Below are 23309 nucleotides of genomic sequence, written 5' to 3'. Positions count from 1 at the left end.
ATTTCACCATCATATACAACAACCAGCCTCAATATGATACTCAGAGGGTCTCATTTAGGCCAAACCAGGCCGAGAAGTCCCTTTGACCTCTCTGGAGTCAATGCCACACGTCAAATAAAGCAGGACGGAGGTGTGAAAAGAGACCCTGGGGATGGACGACCACCCCTTTCCCCCCTCATTGCCCAAAGCTGATCATTCGTTTGAGATGTCTGCCATGACCCTGAGAGCGCCTACCTCTGCAGCTACGCCCATCCTCTCCCACCTCAAATCCATCCGCACAGAAGCAGAATGTGCCATTTCTGGTCATGATGCATCCGTAACGGCAATGCAGCTCGTGACAGGCTGACAGGAGTTCTGTGGGAGGAGAGCGAGAGAGAGAAAGAGTTTGAGAGCAAGGGAAAAACATGTAAATTGCTTTTTGATTTCACTCCCTCTAAAAGCCCTTCCTTGCCATCAGCACAAGGATGTGCCAGTGCGTACTGACAGTTGTGAGCCAGAGGCGGGGATCAATAGCACTCTGTGCGGGTGGAATCAGAGAGGTGCTCCACACAGGGAAAAAGAGATGAAATTAGAAGAAATGCCTAACCTTTCTGTTGAAAATTCTATGAGGAAAGAAAAAGGTTTTGTGTGGAGACCTGCAGAAGCTTTTAGCAATTCTACCTGATCTTCAGTCCTCAGAATTCAATCAACCTGCCACAAAAGAGTTGTGCTCAACCTGGCTATTAGGTTTTCCATTAATAGTTTCCACAGTGGACATTCACTGAACACCAAATTGTTTATATATGGCAAGCGTAAAATGGAAGTGAATGCTAGGGTCCTGGTTGTTCGGCATCCTTCATGAAACATTCTGGTTGGTATCCAGTGTCTTTTTTTCTTGTAATTGAATAGGAATCTGACGTTTTTTTGGAATCTGCCAATTAAGGAACAGACACAGAAATTACATAATGGCTTGGCTGCATAATGTACCACATGCAGAAAAGTTCATTATCCTATCCTACTAAACTACATCTGTTGGGGATGAAAAAATCTTTCCAAATGTTTTTTTTTTTTTTAAAGACCCAAGCACTGATATTGATTTGTTTTTCCTCCTTAATTGTAATGATATTTTTGCATACTGTGTTTAAGGGTGAGTTTTACAAGTTTTGCAATAAAAAAGGTTTATAAGTTTACTACATTTTACAGATTCCTTCTCCAGAAGCATGGAGAATGAGTTTTGGATATGTTCACCTCAGGGCATTTGCATGACCCATGAATATTCCTACACCTCCCTGAACCCATGTGAAGCATCTGAAAATGCATATTTACAGACCTGCAGTCCAGTTGCAGTCTCTATAAAGCCTTCCCTATAAGCTATAAAAGGCAGAACAGAATGCCACCTCTCATTCTCTATAAAGCTTTAATAAGACAATAAAAAAAAAAAAAATTGGAGTAGTTTATGGCATCAGCAGCCAATGAGCTTGCTGCTCAACATTCAAAAACTTGGCATTGTTTGCTGTTAGCAGTCTGCAACGTGCTTCAGAAACCCTCCACCTACCCCAGCTCCACCTGTGCAGATCTGCTATGGGGGTTATTTCATGTATATTATATGTGCATGTCTGTGAATGTATTGGCAGTAGCAAGTCTCCGTACTTGCTCTGCAGCAGCAGCGTAGGAGATCTATTCCGCCAAGACCAAATACATTAACATTGCCATCTCCATTACTATACCACTCTCTCCGACGGCTGTCACAACAGAACTATGATTTACCGCATGGGCTCTATTGTGCAAATTTAGTTGACCAATGAGACCCACTGCACATTTTTGCAACCTTTAGAAATCATTGTTTGTGAAGTTTTATTTTTTAAATGTTGTCATTTGTATCACGAAACGTGAGAATTGTGAAAATAGTGCCCCAAAATGTTGGTGAAACATTTTGTATTATTTAATTGACTTCAACATTTGCAATTATTGTATCTCTGAGAGCCAACACTCTAAAAAATGTTGGGTTAAAAAAACCCAAGCTGGGTAAAATATGGACAAACCCAGCAGGTTGGGTTAAAGGGCACCTATTATGCCCTCTTTCATAAGATGTAATATAAGTCTCTGGTCTGGTCAAGTTTCAGCTTAAAATACCCCACAAATTTGCCCCTATTTTGGGGTGAGTAAAAACATGCCTTTTACTATATTAATATATTGCTGGCTAAAAAAATAAATCCAAAATTGGTTGGAAAAAATGGCTGGGTGAAAACAACCCAATCCCTGGTTTTGTCCATATTTAATGTTTTTAGAGTGAAGTGACTGTCTTCATAAGATAAATAAAAGACTAACTATTAGAATAAAATAATAACTGTAAAGAAAAACATCTACATCAACTGCGCATGTAGTCATGTTTCAAAAATGTCACCATGTTTTCATCCAAAGCTGCAAATTTAAGGAATATCACATAAAACATTTGTGAATAAAGCTTTTCCATCCCATGTTCAAGAGAAAAAAATGGTTACTTCCTGGGATAGTGGTGCAAAATATCTGTAATAAAAAATGCACATTTTTATAATTGTATAGTTTCTATCCAGTTGTTTTTTTGTTGTTGATGTTGTTTGTTTGTTTTTTTGTTTTGTTTTTTAATAGGTGGATGGAAACAGCTACTGTATTAAAAAACTAAATATAACAAAACCATTTTTTACAATTTGGAGTCATAATAGAGAGACACAATCACTTTGGGTGTTTTGTTGTTTAAGTGTACATTATTATTCATTGTATAGATTATTTCACTGATCTGAGCTCTGATTTAAGACACAATGCATGCTGTAAGGCAAACAGCAAAAACATATTGTACTTTGTGTGTGGAATATCTGACAAAATGAACATAACATGATCATTTTCTACTAAGACGAACCTAAAATTCACTTTCGAGTTGTTTTTTGTCTGCCTTCCTTGCTGTGCCGCCTGTCATTCTCTCTGTATGGTCTCAGAGGAATACTAGAGCAACAACCTAAAATTATTTTCATACAGTGCAAGCAACAAAGGCCACATCAGCACGTCTCTGAATCCCTCTGTCAGCCTGTCACATATTAAATCATATGGCAGTTCCTGAGAAAGGCAGCAGACCCAACCAGCTATTGTTCACTGCACTTTTCAGACGTCTGTGGGTGTGGATTCAACTGCACAATTACAATTAGTACAAAGACAACCAATTTACCAGCCTCACAAAAAATATGTGTGAACAAGACACTATTTGAAATGATGAGCTCTCAAAAAGAGCTTTTCTTTAGCTATTTCAAGACATGTGACTGCTAAACATTCATTACTGTCAAAGGAATGTATGCAAATCTGTTCTTTGATTTCTTACATTTCGTGCCTGATTACCATCATTAACTGAGCACCGATTCATAGAATTAAGCCATGTATCTGGTTATATATTCTTCATAATTTCAAACCAAAACCATTTCTGTACATGTCTCTACTCTGTGCAACCTATTATATTGTTTTAGGATACTACTACTACCACTACTTATAATAGTAAAAATAAAATGAGATAGCTAAAGTGCTTTCCAGTCTGCAATATGAATCAGGCGGTCAGTGAACAAACTGCAGATGGTCTGTGAGAATGCCATCTGAGCCTGAGACTACTAGCTGGCATGCTGAAGCAGGTATGAAGGAGTAATGGATTCATCACAAGTTTCATGACATGTCTTAGCAGCAACAGTGATGCACTTAGATAAAGCTGCTTTTATAAAAGCAAATGAAAAATACAGGTTGAATAAAGAGCATCAATGAGTGTTTAGGGTGTATATTAAAAATGTAAAAAGAAGATAAATACCATTTTCATAAAGAAAGCATTACAAGTAACATTTCATCAACCAAAACCGAGGAAATTTTCTCAGCAGCAAGAGAAGACTGGTAATTGCACTGCATCCTGTCAGAAATTAACTGAATGTTTACCTGTGGCTAAATATGTAATTGCCATTTAGCACATTATTTCTTTTCAATGGTTAATCAACGGAATTCATTGAAAATGTTAGCATGCAACATGTTAACAAGGCAAAGCAGGAATTTTAAAGGAGCTATATATATTTTTAAATAGCAAGCATAAAATGTCCCCACTAGCTGACATATCTCTGAGAAATCACACCTGTAGCTGTGACAGTCCCTGGCTCTATAAACAACACAAAATTGTTGGGAGAGAGGCCGATGCATTTTCAGCAAAATCCTCTCTGTCTGTGAATTGTGAATGTTTGGGTTATTGATATCAGGTTGGAAGTCAGGGATTGTAGAAAGAGTGTGTGGTTGAACTGAAATCACTTACAGAACCCTTAGGACCGGTTGTGTTTTGATAGTCCTGAAAAGGTTTAAGCGCTAATTTTGTCATTCATAGCACGTAACTGAGCAGTTGCATTCATGAACTTTTTATTGGATGCATCATGATTTGTGGAGACAAAAGGTCAGACAAAGCAGTGAGACGGTAGCCCGACAGATATCCAGGACTAATCCTTATATCTGCTTTCAAACATCGGTGTGCTCTCATGACCCAACACATAGCCAGACAGATGGATATTCACAGAATCTTCTGCTGGTGCTGAAAAATGTCATGGCTTGCTAGGCAAAGTTTGTTTTTGTTTGTTAAAAAAGATCATGTGACATGTACATCACATCTTTATAGAGGTCATCAACCCAAAAATCTTTTTTTTTTTTTTTTTTGGGGGGTGGGCATTTATTCCTTTAAAAGCAGAAGTAAACATCAGAGGCTGGATTCACAAAAAAATAAGTTTGTAAATATCATCCCTGCAATTCTTCAAAATTTCTTGAGAGCTTCACAATTTTTTTTAAGATCATCTTACTTTTTAAAATTAAAGGCTGTGGTGTTTTCTGATAATATGGCAGTTTTTAATGAAGATATTTTTCAAATCGATGAAAAATATATCAAGGGCTGTCTTTTTGCATTGCCTGCAGATTACTATAACAATCATAATAAGTATGCAAACTATTTTCATCGCAACTGGCTGCACAGTGCTCTTATATGTGATAATGCCGCCGAAAATTATAAATGCTAAATTATTAAATTAAAAACTAGGTCCATGTTAGAGGCATTTTTGTACAGTCATCACTGAATTTGCATCGTGCATAATTATGATCGATCATTGTTTATATTATCAATCAATGGTGTTATATTGTAAAGTTTTGCTTCAGAACAATCTTAAGAAAAAAAAACAAAAAACAGGAAGATTCGTAAGAAATGTTTTTGGGAGTACAAAATAACCTTAACTTTATAAATAGTAGATAATAAGAATGTTTTGTGAATTTTATGCCAGAAGGGAAACATCTTTTTTTTCGTTTTTTGGCAAAGCACTTATGTTTCTTGTGACAGCTTGTCCGCTTCCCCTCCAATCGTTGTCGTTCGGCCCACATGAAGGCTCACCACAGGACTGGCGTGATAATGTAATGCTGCTGGCAGCGTGTGATGAGGCACACTTGACGCTTATTGTGCCCTGTCACCGCTGCCATAAATCCAGCTTCAAGTCTCTCCTGTGCTGATCCAGCCTCCCCTTGTGCATTACAAACTGTCCTCGAGGTCAAGGTATGCTGCCACATGACAGGTCACCAGAAAGCCATTGACTCCCTGGCCTAGCCATGCAGGAACGTTCTCCTTTTAAGATATCCTTCTTTTAAAATTCCTACAGAAAAATGTCAAGGACAGATACTAACTTTAGAGGCCTTAAACATAACAAAATATCAGTAGGAGTCCTGGCACACATGTTGCCCTAGGCGACAACTTTCTGTGACTTTCTGAAATAGAAAAAAAAACACAATAAATTATCAAATAAAAAGCAAACAATTGTCTTAAAGGGAAAATTCAGCCATTTACTCACTCTCATGTCATTCCAAACCTGCATGACTTAATTTCTTCTGTGGAACATAAAAGATGGTATTTTGAAGAAAGTTTTAACTGTTTTTGCACATACAGTAAGAGTCAAAGGGTTTTTTGCACATACAGTAAGAGTCAAAGGGGTCCAAAACAACAGTGGACATCACTGAATATTACTGTATATGGACAAAAACACTGACAGTGTGTTTGTGTGTGTGTGTGTGTGTGTGTGTGTGTGTGTGTGTGCGTGCGTGTGTGTGTGTGTTTAAAATCTTTCTTTACTCAAAGAAGTAAAAAGTCATACAGGTTTGGAATGACCTATGTGTGTAAATGAACAAATTTGGGGGTACATTTAGGTAAATTTAACTCACACAATAATGTTTGTGTCATTTTTTCTGCATTTCACCTCTGTTCTAACTTGTTTCCTAATTTACCTCTAGCTTAATAAAAGAAAGAAAGTAGTTTCAATGTAGCTAGCTACTTTTTGATAGTAACTTGTAGTGTAGCTAACTACTCTTTCAGATGGGTAGCTGTAAATGTAACTTAACTACTTTAACTTACAAGTAGCTTATAGCTTGTCAAGCTACAGTTTCAGAGTATGAACACTGGTCCTGGACACATAATTTACGTACAGTAGTTGTAATTCATAGGCGGGGATTATGCTAATTGTGAATGACTGCCTATTTATGAATGATTGGAATTCATTAACATAGGTTTAACTAAGCGTTTGTGAATCCAGAGGAGAGTTTTCGGGAAGGTCAGTTTTACACGCAAATTACTTCAAATTTAATCATATATTTAAAAAAGTTTCATGAATGAAGCCCAACATTGTTATATTCATATTAACCCACCTAATATGAATGCTAGTAGCCTCTCTCACTTCAATTGGTAGACTATTCCATTTTTTTTTTTTTTTTACCTTGATTAAAAGTGAAAGTATTTAATAAAGAAATAGATTTCAAATAAATGCTGTTCTTTTGAATGTTCTACTCAAAGAATCCTGAAAAAAGGGCTCTTTGCTTGATACAACATTGACACATTTATAAGTGTGACTTAAAGAAAATTGTCCAACAGGCAAATGTTTTCGGATAGAGAGAGGAAAGAGGGTTGAACCCACATTAACGGCCCAACATACTGATTCAGGGCTTATGCATTGCCAACTAAATCACATTTCCAGCTAATTTATTTCAATGGGAGGATTAACAGAACATGGAGTGAATTAAACCAGTGCTGAATGAATAATAGTGTGGAACAATGTGTGGGCACAAAATACATAAAATTGTTATTCTTATCAATAACTTACAAAATTCTTCTACTGAAGTAATACACACATCTGGCCTGAAACTACTTATTACTCCACCCACACAAACATGAATATGAGTGAAAAGAAAGAGCAGAAGTAGTTGGTAATTTTACTTCCCCATATGGATTAATTACAAGCCAGCTCTGGAGACTTTCATGGCCTTTGCTTCTTCAAGGTCTGTCTCAATCCAATCCTTTGCCTGGTTTTCAGGGCCCCCTAATTATTCTGGGACCAAATTAAGATGCTGATCTTTGCACAAGCCATGGTCATTGGAGAAGCAATAGTGTTTAATAAGTATGCCACAGGTCTGCTTCTCTGAGAGGAATTCGATTTGATAAAAATGGTACTCTCTTGACAAATTAAAGTTCATACAGCATGTATCCAAATCCATATATTTCTGACATTGAAGTAAATGCTGTATTTATCAAGAGCCTTTTGTTTATGGAAAGTGCATAAATCTTGCATATAATTTCATTACTTATTACTACAAATGTGATATAGGCCAAACAAAATAAAGATGGAAGAAAAAATTGGTTCTTTTTTAAAAGACATTTTACAGTAACATGACAATATTTCATTACAGTAAAGGTTTTTAAAATATTCTTATGTTCACAAAGGCTGCATTAATTTGATCAAAAATATAGCATTTTGAAATATTTCAATTTTTAACAATATTTTAAATAGCTGATTGACTGATTGATTGATTGATTGATTGGTTAATTGGTTGATTGATTGATTTTATTAATTTATTTATTGAAAGAATGACTATACTCACAGTGAATACTTTCACAGTGAATATCAAGCTGGATATTCTCAGTTACTTAAATCTTAATCCAAAGTGCAAAAAGCATTGCAAATTATACTCTGTAATCAATCATGTAATGGAAATTCATATACATATGCAAGCCAAAAGCATCAGTGTAAATCATTTACCATCTCAATACATTTTTAAACCTCCCATCCTGCAAAATAACACTGTAATTGGATTTGATATCACCAGATTGTAATGGGTTCTTTCAAAACATTACAAGAGGTAATTATTTGACAGAAGTTTCAGACGAAACAGAAGCACATCAAAAACGGATGCAAAAAGACAACCATTTTTAAAAGTCAAAAAGGAATGTGGGCAAAGATAGAAGAAGCAAATCAGTCAGTCACAGTCAAGTTTAACTTGTCAAATGTTTGCTGTGGACTGGATCATTATGGGATATCTATGAGAACACACAACCTTCAGTTTAAAACACCACAAAAGTCATGCATAAAAACCATAAGCATATTAAACAACTCAAGCCGTGATTATCACCAAACAAGACTGTTCCTACTCCTCCAGATAATCCTATTAGTGAAAATAATCTTTGAGACTAAACATGAGGCAAAGGATCCTGGATTATAAAGCATTGGTTTCAGGGTTAATCCTCCAGAGTTAGCCTTTGCCTTTATGAGCTCAGACGGGTCAAAAAAAGTCAACAGTGATTGCTTGTTATTGCACAAATTTAACCCTGCATTATGGTTTAGGACTATCCCCAAAGGAAGCATAGTCAACCGCACATTAAGCGCTACACAGCCATTATACTATTCAAATGAGGTACTTGACTTTCACATTTATGGTACCATGATAATGAAAGGTGTGTGACCCACTGAGACTAACAATATGAGCCATCCTTAAACAACAGTGAACGGTCACAAACTGTACAGCATCACTGAACATCATCGGTTTCATCGGAAAATGACCAGCAGCGAGGGGAAGCTTAATGCGTTCTGGATGATATTTCATATCATTACTCAAAACAAATTCAATAAATATGTTAATGGCTTATGTGTAGGTGAATGCACTCCACTTTTCTTTAAACCGAAGAGAAAACAGGAAATTACTTGCACTGGATATTTATATTTGTATCATTGTTACCTCTGTCATCCTGACCCTGGGGGATACTGTTTGTTTGTTTATATGAATTGTTGAAAATTAAAAGTTAATCAAGTGAAATAATTGAATGCTGTTGAGAGGCAAAGTGAGGGAGGGAATGTACATCTGTGACATGGTTTTTCATTACTTCGCAAAAGCAGAGTTATCTATTAACAATGTCGTTCCCCAAATCTGTACAACTATGGGAATGACTGTTAATGCCTGCAGATGTGCACATTTATGCATTTACTTTCCACAAGGTTTTTATTAAGTAATAGATGTTGGGTAACATGGATACTTGTATAACTATAAATAGAATTAATACATACACTTCCATTCAAATGTTGGGGGTCAGTAAGATAAAAAGAAGAATTATTTTATTTAGCAATGATGCATTAAATTAATTGAAAAGCGACAGTTGTTTTTATAATGTTATAATGTTACAAAAATTTTCTATTTTAAGTGAATGCGTCTGAACTTTCTTTTGATCAAATAATCCTGAAATAAATGTATCATGGCTTTTAAAATATTGATAATAATAAGAAATGTTGCTTGAGCACCAAATCAGCATATTAGAATGATTTCTGAAGGATCATGTAACACTGAAGACAGGAGTAATGATGCTTAAAATTAAGCCTCACAGGGAAAAAAAAAAAAAAAAAAAAAAAAAAAAAAATTTTTCAATAAAAATTACAATTTTTTATTAAATAAATGCAGTCTCAGTGAGCATAAGAGACTTCTTTCTAAAACATCAAAAAAATCTCAAAAGATCTCAATGGATCAAATGGTAGATCAAAACTGTACAACAGTTAGCAGGCAGTTTTAATGTACAACACATGGAGAATTATTCCTGTAATCACATTTCAGGGCTGTGAGGAGACTTCTTCTGTACTGCAAGAGACTTTGCCTAAGCTTTCTTCTTCTTCTTTTATTTTCTACTTCTGTAATTACTTTAATTGGTATGTAATTGCTTTTGAGAAAAGGAATCATGAGCTGCTTTTTTAATGACTGAACATAATACAAGCACGTAACTATAGCACAATCAATGAAATTACCTAAGGGTGTTCATTTGTCACTGCATTTCAGCATAAAGGCAACGCAAATGAAATTCGTTCTGATATTAGCTTGCTTTCAAAACTAACCTGTTTGAAATCATTCACTAGCTGGGGGAAGGGGACCTCATTGTCATTCCTATGAAAATAATAACAAAATATCGGTATCTTGTGCTGTTAATCAAATCTGAATAATAATAATAAAAAAAATAATAAAAAAAAAAACACAATTATACCTCTTGACTAGCCCATATAAAATCTATAAACAACCCATAAATAAGTTTTCATATTGATTTCAGGCTATAATGTGCTGGTGCTGGGCTAATAATAATGTAAAGCTGCACAGTAAGCATTTTGATAGACAAAAAAGTATTAGACAGTCCATTTGTCAGACTTTATGCACATAACCACACTTCACTATGACCAAATGGTGTTGCCACAGAGAGTTTTTCTTGTCACTTGTATGCTCACAGCTTGTGAGGAGCTTCTGAAAATTCCTAAGAGCTCCTAAATTCAAATGTGCCTCTCATATCTTTACCTGTCAAGTACCAGTGCTGGCTGAGAGAAGCGAGAATTTGCACATTGAAAAAGAGGCAGCCAGGTGGTGAAGAAAAAAAAAAAAAAAAGCAAAAAGCAAAAGAAAAAGAAAGGTTTTCATGCCATCTCTGAAAATCTCCACTTCACTGAAGGACAATCATTAAAATAAAGAATTGTCGAAGTGTGTGAAGGTGAAATAGAATGCTGTCTTTGTCTTCCATATGGGCACAGTTTTGTGTAATGCCCTCCTGGGATTCATTATGTATATTCATTACTAGAGGGGGAGGGAAAGTTTCAGCAGAGACCCAGCTGCCATGCTCCAACTTCTCCGAGGTGACCTCATTTCGTCCCATTTGCAGGTGTATGGGTGGAAACACATGCCGAATGTCCTGGCCCGAACTCCTCAGTGGCCAGTGCTTACTCATTCAATTAGCCCCTTTGATGAAGTATACCATGTTGCTTACTTCAGCAGATGGTGAAATCACCAACAAAAACATGTCTGCTTGTGTCTAGACTTTCCACTTCTGTCTACCTGTAAATCTGTCTTACGTATCATTACTAACAGCTGTATGAGGTCTAAAAGCTAATGTAACTTTCCATGCATACAAGCTGCAAAAACATCAATTTAAAGGTGAAAAACTAACAGAAGAATGAAGACGTTTGAAAAAAGGGAGAATTTGCAGTATGACTTCAGCGAAGTAAATGGCAACAAAGAAGTCTGCAAACTGAGCAAGAGTGGAACGGAAAAAGGATTTATTGCCCCAGGCACTCGTTGCTTAATTAGCTGTATCTAAAAACAAACAAATGGAGGAGGAGAACAATGAACATAATGTCTCTTAATGCTTCCTAACACCCAAGGATAACTTTCTGTGATACATCACTTCAGGCTCTGAGCACCTCTCTCTTTATCTGCAATATGTCAAGTCAAAACCTTAATCTTTCTGCCCAATGAACTAGACCAATCTCTTTCCTTGTGCTCGAAGGTGATTGGTTCTTCTTCTCAGGGAAAGTTGTTTTGAGGTTAGCCCTTCCTTCAGGGCAGATAAACCTGAAAAGTGAGGTCTGGCTCATAAGTGCTAATATGGTCAGTAATACTACTACAAACACAAGAGTAATACTACTACAAACACAAAACTAAATATTGTTTTATATACCAATGTAGACAATACAAAAAACAGACTCTTTTTCACTGTTTTATGACAGTAAATATAACGTAAAGTGAATTTACAGTGAGATGCAAAAGTATAGTTCCTAGTTGAAAATGCTTCTGTTTAGCATTTTTTATCGAATTTACAAAATCTAGAAATAGTGAATCTTAAATATTTGCTTCTTTTACAATGAATTTTCAGTTTATTTCAAGAATTAATACAAGCAAAACAAGAAACAAAACACAAAACGAAACAAAATACTGGTCTTTTGAGATTATTTTAAATGCATCATATTTATTATAAATAAATAAGTACATAAAGAAATTATTTAAAAAAAAAAAAAAAAAAAAAAAGTAAAAATATGTAAGTATGCAAGTGAGTAAACAAACCAACCAACCTTTGGATCTCACTGTGTAATGAAACCTAACAGCATGTTCAGACACATTTCTCCAGCAATAAAAAAGTATTTATTTTTCTTCCACCAGTCTCTCTAGACTAAATAACATGTTGCTTCTCTACAGGAAACCCCTGCAACCCAACTGACATTATAATCTTGTGTGGTTTATATGGGTCAATGGCCTGTTTTCAGTCAGGCTCTGGATCAAAGGGCAGGATCAGCTGCTCCTGGCACTGCCCAGCTGGGGGCCACACTCTTCCAGTTCACCAAAGGTCGCATTCTTGGCCAGCCTGAGGTGCATCGCCTCTACTAACGGGCATCCACCCAATGCCAACTGCTGTGTCGGTATTGTTATATCACAGAGTCCAGGTGGCTCCACCTGCTTGTTATTGTGGCTTGGATGATTGTGAACAAGAGTAGATTGTGTCCAACATTACACCTGCTGCGTCATTCACCTGTTCTCCTTCCACTAGTATAAAGCCAATTTATGTAAAGATATGCAGCATTAGGCTGTCAATATTAATGCTGATGGTGTCCAAACTGTAGGTTTATTGATATTGACAGATCACAGTGCACTACCTGCATAGCTAATATCTAGCACAGACATCATAGTGGGCTACTTTAGGGTACTCACCTCTACAGTGGACTCCTTCATCAAAACCGTCCTCACAGTCTTTAGCCCCATTACAGAGCTTGTTGAAGTGAATACACTTTCTCGTCCCGATACACTGTATGTGATTTAGGGGACATCTGACTATCACCTCCACCGTACCTAAAGAACAGGAGAGAATGATGGTTTTCAAACACGTCTGGTGTAATTCTGGAAAAGCATATCATCTGCAGAGTTTCACTGTATTGTCAGTAATTACTTTAATAACTACTAAGACAGTTTCATGCAAAGCTACGGAGTTCAGACAAATGTCACTTGTTTCAATTTGCTAAGCTTTGAGGGATGCAAATGAAAATGGGAAACAAACCAGTTGACTGAATTTAGCTTAAAATGCACTGCTAACCTCAGAGTGATTTAATTTTGTGGCAAAAAAATTCCTTCAGCACCATTTCCTGTCTGTTGTTCTTTAAGAGAAAAGGCTAATAGAATGGGTACAGGTTTCTCATTTACAATTCGTCCTTTCTCTTACCTATCCTAATGAATGTTAATTTAATTAGCAGGATAAAGCCAATACATCTCATACTGTAAAAGTAAAGTTCTGCAATGCAAAGAGGTTGCAGAACCAGTTTAATCAAACAGGCAGTTGTTTCAAATGAGAAATTTACAAATAAATAAATAAAGTGTCGGTATGTTTTTTTTAAAGAAATTATATACTTTATATATATATATATATATATATATATATATATATATATATATATATATATATATTTCTAGAATTTATCAATTATTACTTTATTACTACAATAACACATTCAAGTTGATTAAACATGACAGTAAAGACATGTGTAATGCTACAAAAGAATTATTTTTCAAATAAATGTTTTTTTTTTTTTTTTTTTTTTTTTTTTTAAATAAATTTCTAAATGGAATGGATTTCTTTCATCAACGAATCCTGAAAAATGTATCATGGTTATCAAAAAACATTAAGCAACACAGACGCTCACAACACTGGTGATAACAATATTAAATGTTCAGCTTTGTCACTACAGGAATAAATTACATTTTCAAATTTATTAAAGCAGAAAAGAGGCATTTTAAATGGTAATATTATTCACAGTTTATTACTGTTTTGATCAAATAAATGCAGCTCAAACATACACACATGCACACGCACAGGTTTGTTTTACTATCTTAGTGAGGACATTCCATAGGTGTAATGGTTTTTATACTGTACAAACTGTACATTCTATCCCCTACACTACCCCTACCCCTAAACCTACCCATCACAGAAAACATTCTGCATTTTTACATTTTTAATAAATCATTGTTTATTAGTTTTAAAGCTATTTCGAATATGAGGACTCATGAAACATCCTTATTACGTCGTAATGCCAGTGTAATATCCATGTCATTATACAATTTTTTTTCCTCATAAATCATGAAAACAAGCAACAATCGCTAGGACTTATTTCACAATACTTAGGTCACTTTTTCATAACTATTCGCACAGTTCTCCTAACCAACTTTCATCTTGGCACAACAGTTAATTTCACATTCAAAATGCACTAAATCTACCAAAACACTGCATACATGCCTCAAATCGACTCATTCTCCAGAACTCTAGCAACGTTTTTCACACAGCAAACACACTTTGTCAGTCATAGAAAACTGAACTAAAAAAACACTAGCATCAGGTAGCATTATACGTTTGCTTTTGTAAAATTCCTTAACAAAACAATAATAACACTCTATATTGTTTATAATTCACTGCAGTTTGTTACATGAACCATGTTTACATAACACCACAAAATTATTCCAAAGCTTCCCCCCTTTGAATGGATGATAATGAAATTGAAAGATTAAAGGGTCATGAAACCCCAGAACACATTTTTTGAGCTGTGAACAGATATGTATAGGCTGCACATCATTGAAAACACTAAAGGAACTTATTAATTTTATTTAAAAGTTAAAATTTGTTATTTTTGCATTTTTCAGAGCGATTTCTATCTTCTGGTTTGAAAAGCAAAGTCGGAGCAACGTCACAAAATCTGACGTCACCGTGTACTACTGGCAGGATTCGGAGTGCTGGTTGGCTCCAAGTATGGGCTGGTCGAACATGCTGACGTCAACAATTTCTACATTTATTCATGACTTAAAGCTCATTCAGTCCAATCACTACGCTGTATTATGTATAAGATTATAAATGCGGTATTATGCATGAGGAAATATCACTTCTCTCGCCTCGGTCTTGTCATTCAGAGCCATATCGTTGGTGTTCGTTTCCTCAGTGCTACAACACAATGCGTTTTCCTGCGACGCAACCAGAGCAGAGGTTTGTGTGCATGTGGATTGTTTTGCTGTAATCTACCAGCACAGATGGAAAATATGTTCGCATGAGATCGCATTACAGCAGATAATTCAAATGGCACAAAAGTGCTGTTCATCACCTCTGCGTTCGGACATGCGAGCCGTGTGTATGTTTCCCTCAGCACAGCAAGCACAAATGAGTGTTTGTATTTTGCCCACGATGCGGTCAGAACTGGAGTTTGAATACAACACATGAAAAATATGATTGTTATGATATAGATGCGGAGCGCGCATATGATCGTTTCAGCGTGGAGCTCCTGCCACGTGGATCATATATCATATACAGAATAAAGTATCCGTGTTTAAAGTTTTTATTTCACACATTCTCCTGCACCAAACATTAACCAGCACGGTGTAGTTATGCACACATATTTCATCAAGTCTTCTTCAAATGAATTATATGTGCAAACTGGACACTGATACAGTGGTGTAAGCCTATCTGAATGCAACGACACGATTATTCTAATGGACAAAAGACTGATTCTGAGACTGCAGTGCTCGTAAACGTAATCAAAGTAGCCTATTATTAGCCCTATTAAATATCCTTTCGCATTTCTCCCCTGTGCTTGGGAGTTTGTTGTCATTTTCTCTGTGCTCATATATTAATATTCATCATTCTGTATAATGAGTGTGTCCTATGTCTGTGCTTTATTGGTTGTTCTCTCCTCTCCCCCTCTACACTCCCACTTTTCCAGAGCTTTACACATCCATTTTAACAGACTTTTTTGAGCTTTGAGGTGTGAACAACCAGGGTAAAACAGAGGGGTTTCATGACCCTTTAAAGCTTGTGTAGGTGTTCAGCTTCACCTAATTGCTTTGATAGTATTTGATTTTTTAGATTCTGAATATATTTAATTACAATATTACTGTAGAAATGCAGCATATTTCTGTTCTTTTCAGTTTTGTATTTGAACTTAAGTTTTGAAAACAGTATGTAAGCATGTGCAAATTATCCTGTAGGTACACTGAGTTTTGGAGTTTGTTGTGTCGAAGAGAGAAAAGAATTAATGTAATTTGAAAGATGTAATTGAATGCATTTTGTGCCAAAGCAATGATAAATGATTTAGCCGGAATAGATTTCTGTTGTGCTCACAGTGTGAAGAGTTTTGAAAAAGTGACCCAAATATTGTGAAATGGGTCCTATAGCGATTATAGAAAACTGTCAAATGAATATGTAGCCATAAGCATGCAAAAGCACTGCAGAAACAACATTATTCAGGAATTTACAAAGACAGAACTCCAGATAAACAATGAAGTTCACTAAAACATGATGCATACAGTAAATAATAACATTGCTGTAAATAGCCTTTTCTCCAACAGTCTGTAAATGCAACCACAAATGCAAATGTGTATACTTGAAGGTATTACTCTGTACTGTAAACAGATGCTTGCATGTAGGCTACGCTGCTAAGCTATTCTGAATCACTGTGAAAGAGTGTGTTTGTGTGTGTGTGTGTGAGCGCGTGAGTGAGAGAGAGACAGAGAGAGAGAGAGAGAGAAAGAGAGACGGAGAGAGACAGAGAGACAGAGATGAAGCCAAAGCCTCAGAGATGTCTATTGACACGGTTGCACCAAGCAGCTGTTTAAAGATTCATGAGGCACATAGGTGACCCTCATCTGCTTGAGCAGCCACAAGAACACATAAAACACGTCTAAGTGAAACATCGACTTCCATCTCGCACACTGTGAATATGTCACATTGCACCTTAACTACATTGGTATCAATTACCATAACTGCAACACAGCCACTTAGCATGAGATTTATAGCTCGTGTGACAGGACCTCTTACAAATCTCCGGAGTCCCAGTTTCCTCCGAGCTCTGATCCTACACCACTGAAAACATCCTCCGGAAGAGTCTGGGTTATTCATCGGCTTTCATTTAGACTTCATAAGATAAAATGACGCCATAATTAAGGGGGTCATTTAATGGGGGACTGTCATCCTTAAACATATAATAAGCGTATGATTTATTCGCCAATGCACACTTCTGCTTTCCAATAACAATAATTCTCCCCACAAAATTATCTCATTGTTCCCACAGACGTTTTCTTTTTTCTCAGTCATGGAAATGTGCCGAAACATTTTTTTTTTTTTAGACCACCTCTTTCTGAGCCCCAAGGATATTCTAAATTAAGGAAAGTCAAATGTAAGTGACCTCATCTTTGCACACTCATATTTCAAACGTGAGTACAAAAGGCAGGCTGATCAACCTCGTGGCTTTTCTTCAGAGAGCTGGAGGAGAAGATACAAGACAGGCTTTTCAATTAAAACGTCATTTGTGTCAATCCACGGCCTCTCTACATGCATACACGACTCAGCAGATTTAACAGTGTCAGAGGGATTTTTGGTCCCAAATATGTTGATTAATATCCGTGCTAATTTTCAATTAAAATTGTACAGATATACTGGCAAACATCTCTCTAATTATGCATTCATGAGGAGCTTTTCCATTATTCATAAGCAAATACAGCAGCAAAACAACTGAGGAAGCCCATGTCACATGCATTGCTCTGTTAACGCAGTTGAGTGAGGGGCTGTGACAAACTGTGATTATCCTAATAAAACTGCATTGTCAAATACAGAATCATTCCACTCACAAACTGATTGGGGACTAATCTAATCAGATGAGAGGGAGAGATGAATATTCAGGAGTTTCAGATGCACCATGCCGGATAACACAGATGGTGTCTGTGCAGTTGAAGGATGATAGGAAATTATTTCTCTTCACCCTGTACTGAATTAGAAGCCAGATAGCACTCGTGGCGAAACATCCTCCATCATGAGAAAACTCATGAAAGTGGAGGCGGAAAACACATGCTTATGATACTCGCATGTAGGAGAACTGTTAAAAAAAAAAAAAAAAAAAAAAATATTGGAGATGAGTAAGGAAGGAATAATTGACGACAGGCCAAGGCAAGAATGCTTAATTTTTCGATTCAACGGACCAGAGTCAATTATTCCGCTTATACCTTAAGACATTGTTCAGATGTTGTATTTCAAGATGTTTGTCAGGTTTTTGTTCTTAAAAAATGGTCTTGTGTGCATGACAATGTCTTGCGCATATCATCCTACGCTTCCGTTGCTAATTCCAAAATGTCATTTTAGAGCTAGTAACGGAGGCTTGAGCCATTGATAGCAGACTAATGTAGTCGTTAATGCAGTTATTAGAAAGAGAGACAGAGATTAAGCATGTGGTAATTAAAGAGTCTGTGCGTCTCTCAACAGTGTTCGGCAGCAATGTCACTACTAATAGCGAAACTGTAAGTTTACCTGCTTCAAGAACAGTGCTGTTATTACCTAACTAGTGAGAAATGTCAAGTAGCTTTTAAGTTGCTAAACTATTTTACTTTTAAAATCATCAGAGCAGTGCTGACAACACTGTGTGTGTGTGTGTTTGAGTGGGAAAGAGAGCAGGAGAAGGAGAGTATGTGCTTTTTGTACATAATAAAATGTAAGGTTGTGGCAAAATAACATGGGAATAATTTGTTGTTTTTATCCTATTGTTTACTATACTTATTTACTGGGGCAGTGTTCGTTTGCTGTTGTAGGTTGCAGGAACCTTTGAAATTACTAAAATCATTTGGCGAAGTAATATGGACATGGTAATGTGGTCAAAACCTGACTGGAGCTACTTTTGCCATGCATTTCCCTGAAAATAACTGCACACCTTAGCATTCAACAGCCCCGTAGTATAACAGTCTATATTAAATATGTTGTTTACATTTATGCATTTGGTAGATGCTTTTGTCCAAAACTTACATTGCATTAAAACTGATCATCTTATCAGTTCATACATTCCCTCAGAATCAAACCATGACCTTGGTCGTTACTTGACCCATAGTCTCAGACGTAATTTGGCTGAACGTCTAATGCATAAAGCACACAAAATTGGAAACACTTTGGAGAGTTTTGAAGTCGTCATCTGGTTGAATTCTACAGTATTTCCAAGAGACGTGTGTTGTGTTCTTTAACGGTCTGACTGCAAACAAAGTAGTCATGACTCATCACAGCAAACCCCCTCATGGAAGAAGAAAGCAGTTGTGTTTAAAACTGTGACAATGAGTGCCTATTAGGATCAACTTGACTCGACAACTAAATCCTATTTTAAATATGTAAAGCTCATGGCATACACTCTTTTAAATATGTCCAAGAGTTTTACATGCCGGTCTGTTATTGTATGGACATCAACTTTACATTTTCACACTCTTAAACATGACAATGAAATTAACTGCGATTGGCTGCTTTACATGTCAGTCTGACAGACTCTTGGGCGGCCCTTGGCCAATGAAAGCTGTCTCTGCTATGGAAGATCTGGCTACACAAGACTTAAGCCCCATGACTAAATCAAACAGATCACATTATCTTCTGGAGATTTTTGTTATTTTTATTTATTTATTTATTTATTTAAATTGGCCATCAGATATGTTGCAGGTTGCCCTCTGGGAAAAAGAAAACAAATGAAAAATTCAATTTCAGTCCTTACTGAATAATGCATTATAAAGTAAGGCTGAAGGAGGCTGAAATGCTAAATTGCTTTTCAACCTCCGGTGGTAAAAGAAGAGCAAGTCTAAAGTTTGTGTAATTGCATTGATACCTTTTTCCTATAGCAGTTTAAGTCCTCTTACAAATTCACACATTATCTCACTCAAATTCATTACAGTTCAAGGTCTTCTGCCATGCCAGCTGTCTGGCTCTGGTGTCAAAAGGCCTTCAGAATGAAATGTAAATACGCGCCTCAATTAGTTGCCTAAAGAAACCAGGAGTCTCAGGAAATCAAATGATTTGGACTGAACAATAAGCATACAGATGGAGTCTGCACTCTTGCTCCATACAAAGTAGGGCCCCAACAACTGAACATTTTGGATCATTTTGGCCTTTTCATTAACTTGCTGGAATGGCTGCAATGTCACTTTAAAGATAGTCCACTGCCAAAATAAACCCTTCCTGCAGTCCCTTTCCCTGTCCCTCACATATTGCTTTTAATTAAAAAACCATGGTGATATTTATCCACTTTTCTCAATGTGAAAGAGGAGAGATCAGCTGGGAGTTGCTAATCCATCTACTTAATGTGTAACGAAAGGCTTTCGTATGAAATCATCCATTCTGTCTCTTTAATCAAGGAATCTAAAATAATGAATTCTTTGAGGAAAATGATTTAAAAAAATTGTCACGGAAACCACAAGGGTTGACCAAATGCCAATTTCAGTAGTCAATACCAATACCTGAGATTTAAACAGAGTTATGTGTGTTGAGCATCAAAGAAGACAATACTACCATCTGTTAGTTTTGATTGTGCGAAAAAAACTACTTAATTTTAATCTTTATTGTGCTATTTTGAACTTCTGAGTTTAAATCCATCTTTGTGTCAACGTCACAGGATGCGTTGATTTGCTATAACAGTGGAATTGCATACAATAAGTGAGAGATGCATTAATGGATTAAAAATGAGTGTTTGTTTTCATGACCCTTTAAGAGCAGTCGGTTTTCTTAATTTCCGGAAATGTTGTACTTTAAAGGGGGGGCTCTTTAGGCAGTTCCTTTGACCTCATGATTCTCATTTGCTCTGACATGCACTGTGAGCTGTAAGGTTTTATATAGACAGGTGTGTGGCTTTCCTACTCAAGTCCGAATCAGTATAATCAAACACAGCTGGACTCAAATGAAGGTGTAGAACCATCTCAAGGATGATCAGAAGAAATGGACAGCACCTGAGTTAAAAATATGAGTGTCACAGCAAAGGGTCTGAATACTTAGGACCATGTGATATTTCAGTTTTTCTTTTTTAATAAATCTGCAAAAATGTCAACAATTCTGTGTTTTTCTGTCAATATGGGGTGCTGGGTGTACATTAATGAGGAAAAAAATGAACTTAAATGATTTTAGCAAATGGCTGCAATATAAGAAAGAGTGAAAAATTTAAGGGGGTCTGAATGCTTTCCGTACCCACTGTATTTTACCATCTTACCCTACTCTCCCCTAATGGTACTGTAAGTAAACTAGTAATTCCCACATGATTATGTGTATGGCTCTACCAATGTATGTTTGTATATCATCACTGACATTGTATATCAAACTCCCACATTAAACACTCCTAAAGTAATTTCTTGTTTACAGTAAGAATGTTTTCCTCTATCCTCCTTTCTGCAATCTCTATTTTCTCTCCTACACAGAGACACTCAGACACAGTATTTATTTTCCCTCCCTTGCTTTAGGTCAGTGACATTTGAAATGTTCAGTGCACTGGCATTCGAGAAAGAAAAGCCAGTTTAAAACTGACCTTGAACAGAAAAGCAAACTATCCGCAATACAAGAGGTCCCTGGGCATGTCTTTTGAGCTCCACTTTTACCAATATTTCTAAGAACCAAAGAAAAGCCTCAGGTCCAATACCCCAGTTAGACCTCAAAGACAACCCTATAGCTCTATCCATGGTATATGTGCTGTCTCTTTTTCAGAGGGGATAATCATATGGGTCTCCATATGGGGTTTTCAGAATTTGAGGTCTTAATATGGTTATTTAATACATCATACAGCACAAGAGTACAGGCCCCTAGATGCAACGTTCATATATATGCAAATAAGACTAATATTTGTGTTGCAACACTTTAAAGTGATTTGAAAGTATACCTCTTCATATAAGCTTGGAAGAAAATGAGAAAATCTTGCTGCTCACCTTCTTAACAGTTAGGGAAAAAAAACAACAAAAAAAAAACATCTCTTTCTTGCCTTTCTTCACATTTTTAGCTGACTTTAGTGTATACATCACATATATTCAACCATTTACAGCTGACCCTCAACTCTTTTTCACTGTTTATTTTAGCCACACTTCATGTAGTACTTGTGTACTGTAGGTGATGTGCAATGACTATTGAGCAAATTTGAGCAAATGTTTAGTTCAGTGACGAGTGCTAGATATTGTTGAATAAAGTCGTTATTTTATTTTTATTTTTTTCTGGCTCACAAAAAATATACTCCTCGCTTCATAACATTAAGGTTGAACCACTGTAGTCACATGAACATGATTTGAAAGTCTAAGTTAACTTGCTCTCAATGCAGGCCTCACGAGCCATTAGATTTCATCAAAAATATCTTAAATTGTGTTCCAAAGATGAACGAAGGTCTTACGGGTGTGGAACGACATGAGGGTGAGTAAATAAAGATAGAATTTTCATGTTTGGGTGAACTAACCCTTTAAAGTGATAGTTCAGACAAAAATTCAAATTCTATCATCATTAACTCACCTTCACGTCACTCCTACGTCACTCCTAACTTGTATTACTTTCTTTCTTCTGCAGATTTATTTTTTTTTTTTTAAAAAAGAATCTCAAAGGCATTTTGCAAAATAATACATGGGATGTGCTTAGTGTTGTGACCAATGGCTTTCATTTAAATTGAACCAAAGCTGAAAAGCTAAAAATTACAGAAAACCACAACAATATTCTTTTTTCTTCTCTGGCTTGTAAACATTGGTTATTTCCTTCAGGATACACAAATCTAGTTTAAATTCACTCATACAAACAAGGATTGAAATACTCTGAAAATGTAACACCTTTGACTGAGCAGCCACAACCCTTGTGGTTATATACAAACATGTCACTTGATTTCCTTGTTTCTTGCTGTTTATTAGCTGTTTTCGCTATCAGCCTCTTGTTGATGCTCTTGGCAACAGTACAGCAATCTGTCAAGTGTAGTGGCATTGTGTATTTTTCACTATCCTAAGAGAGAAGCATTGTAATTTCCCTCCTTTTACTCTAAGAAACTGCATATACCATTTACATGGGGTGCAGAGTTTGTGTTCTTAAAATTGGTTCCGAGAGGCAGCAGCATTCATTCCAATGTCCACCTGGGTTTATCTTCAAATGTCAAAGAGATTAGCTTCAGGCCACACTGTCCGCATTTGTTATCTCTACATTAGGACATTTTTCAACATGCCTTTCCTCCCACGTCCTACTAGTATGTGGCGCACTAATGAAAACACTTCGATTTATTGGATTTTAAAGACTAGGCGGTAATTTCAGATGAGGATGCGTTTGATTTTCAATGGCACAGCTGACAGCCTTATTAAGGTCTATGGATGACGATGATGATTTTGTGGCTTTGCCCAATTAAACACTCACATTTCAGATATTTGCCCATGTTTTTCTCTTT

General features: G+C 36.3%; 1 protein-coding gene across 1 annotated transcript in view; it reads right to left on the bottom strand.

The window, feature by feature from the left end:
* The window catches only part of lrp1bb (low density lipoprotein receptor-related protein 1Bb), a 359341-nt gene that overhangs the window by 206861 nt on the left and 129171 nt on the right, over positions 1–23309 (bottom strand). Inside the window, exons 2-3 of the mRNA XM_067410627.1 lie at positions 12817–12954; positions 235–354 (exon numbers count right to left, since the gene is read on the bottom strand). Coding sequence (XP_067266728.1) covers positions 235–354; positions 12817–12954 — 258 coding nt within the window. The remainder of the gene's footprint in view (positions 1–234; positions 355–12816; positions 12955–23309) is intronic.

Source organism: Chanodichthys erythropterus, chromosome 14 (genome assembly GCF_024489055.1).
Source record: "Chanodichthys erythropterus isolate Z2021 chromosome 14, ASM2448905v1, whole genome shotgun sequence".
Classification (NCBI taxonomy): domain Eukaryota; kingdom Metazoa; phylum Chordata; class Actinopteri; order Cypriniformes; family Xenocyprididae; genus Chanodichthys; species Chanodichthys erythropterus.
The sequence above is the reverse complement of the archived record's forward strand: the minus strand, read 5'-3'. Positions and strand labels throughout refer to the sequence as shown.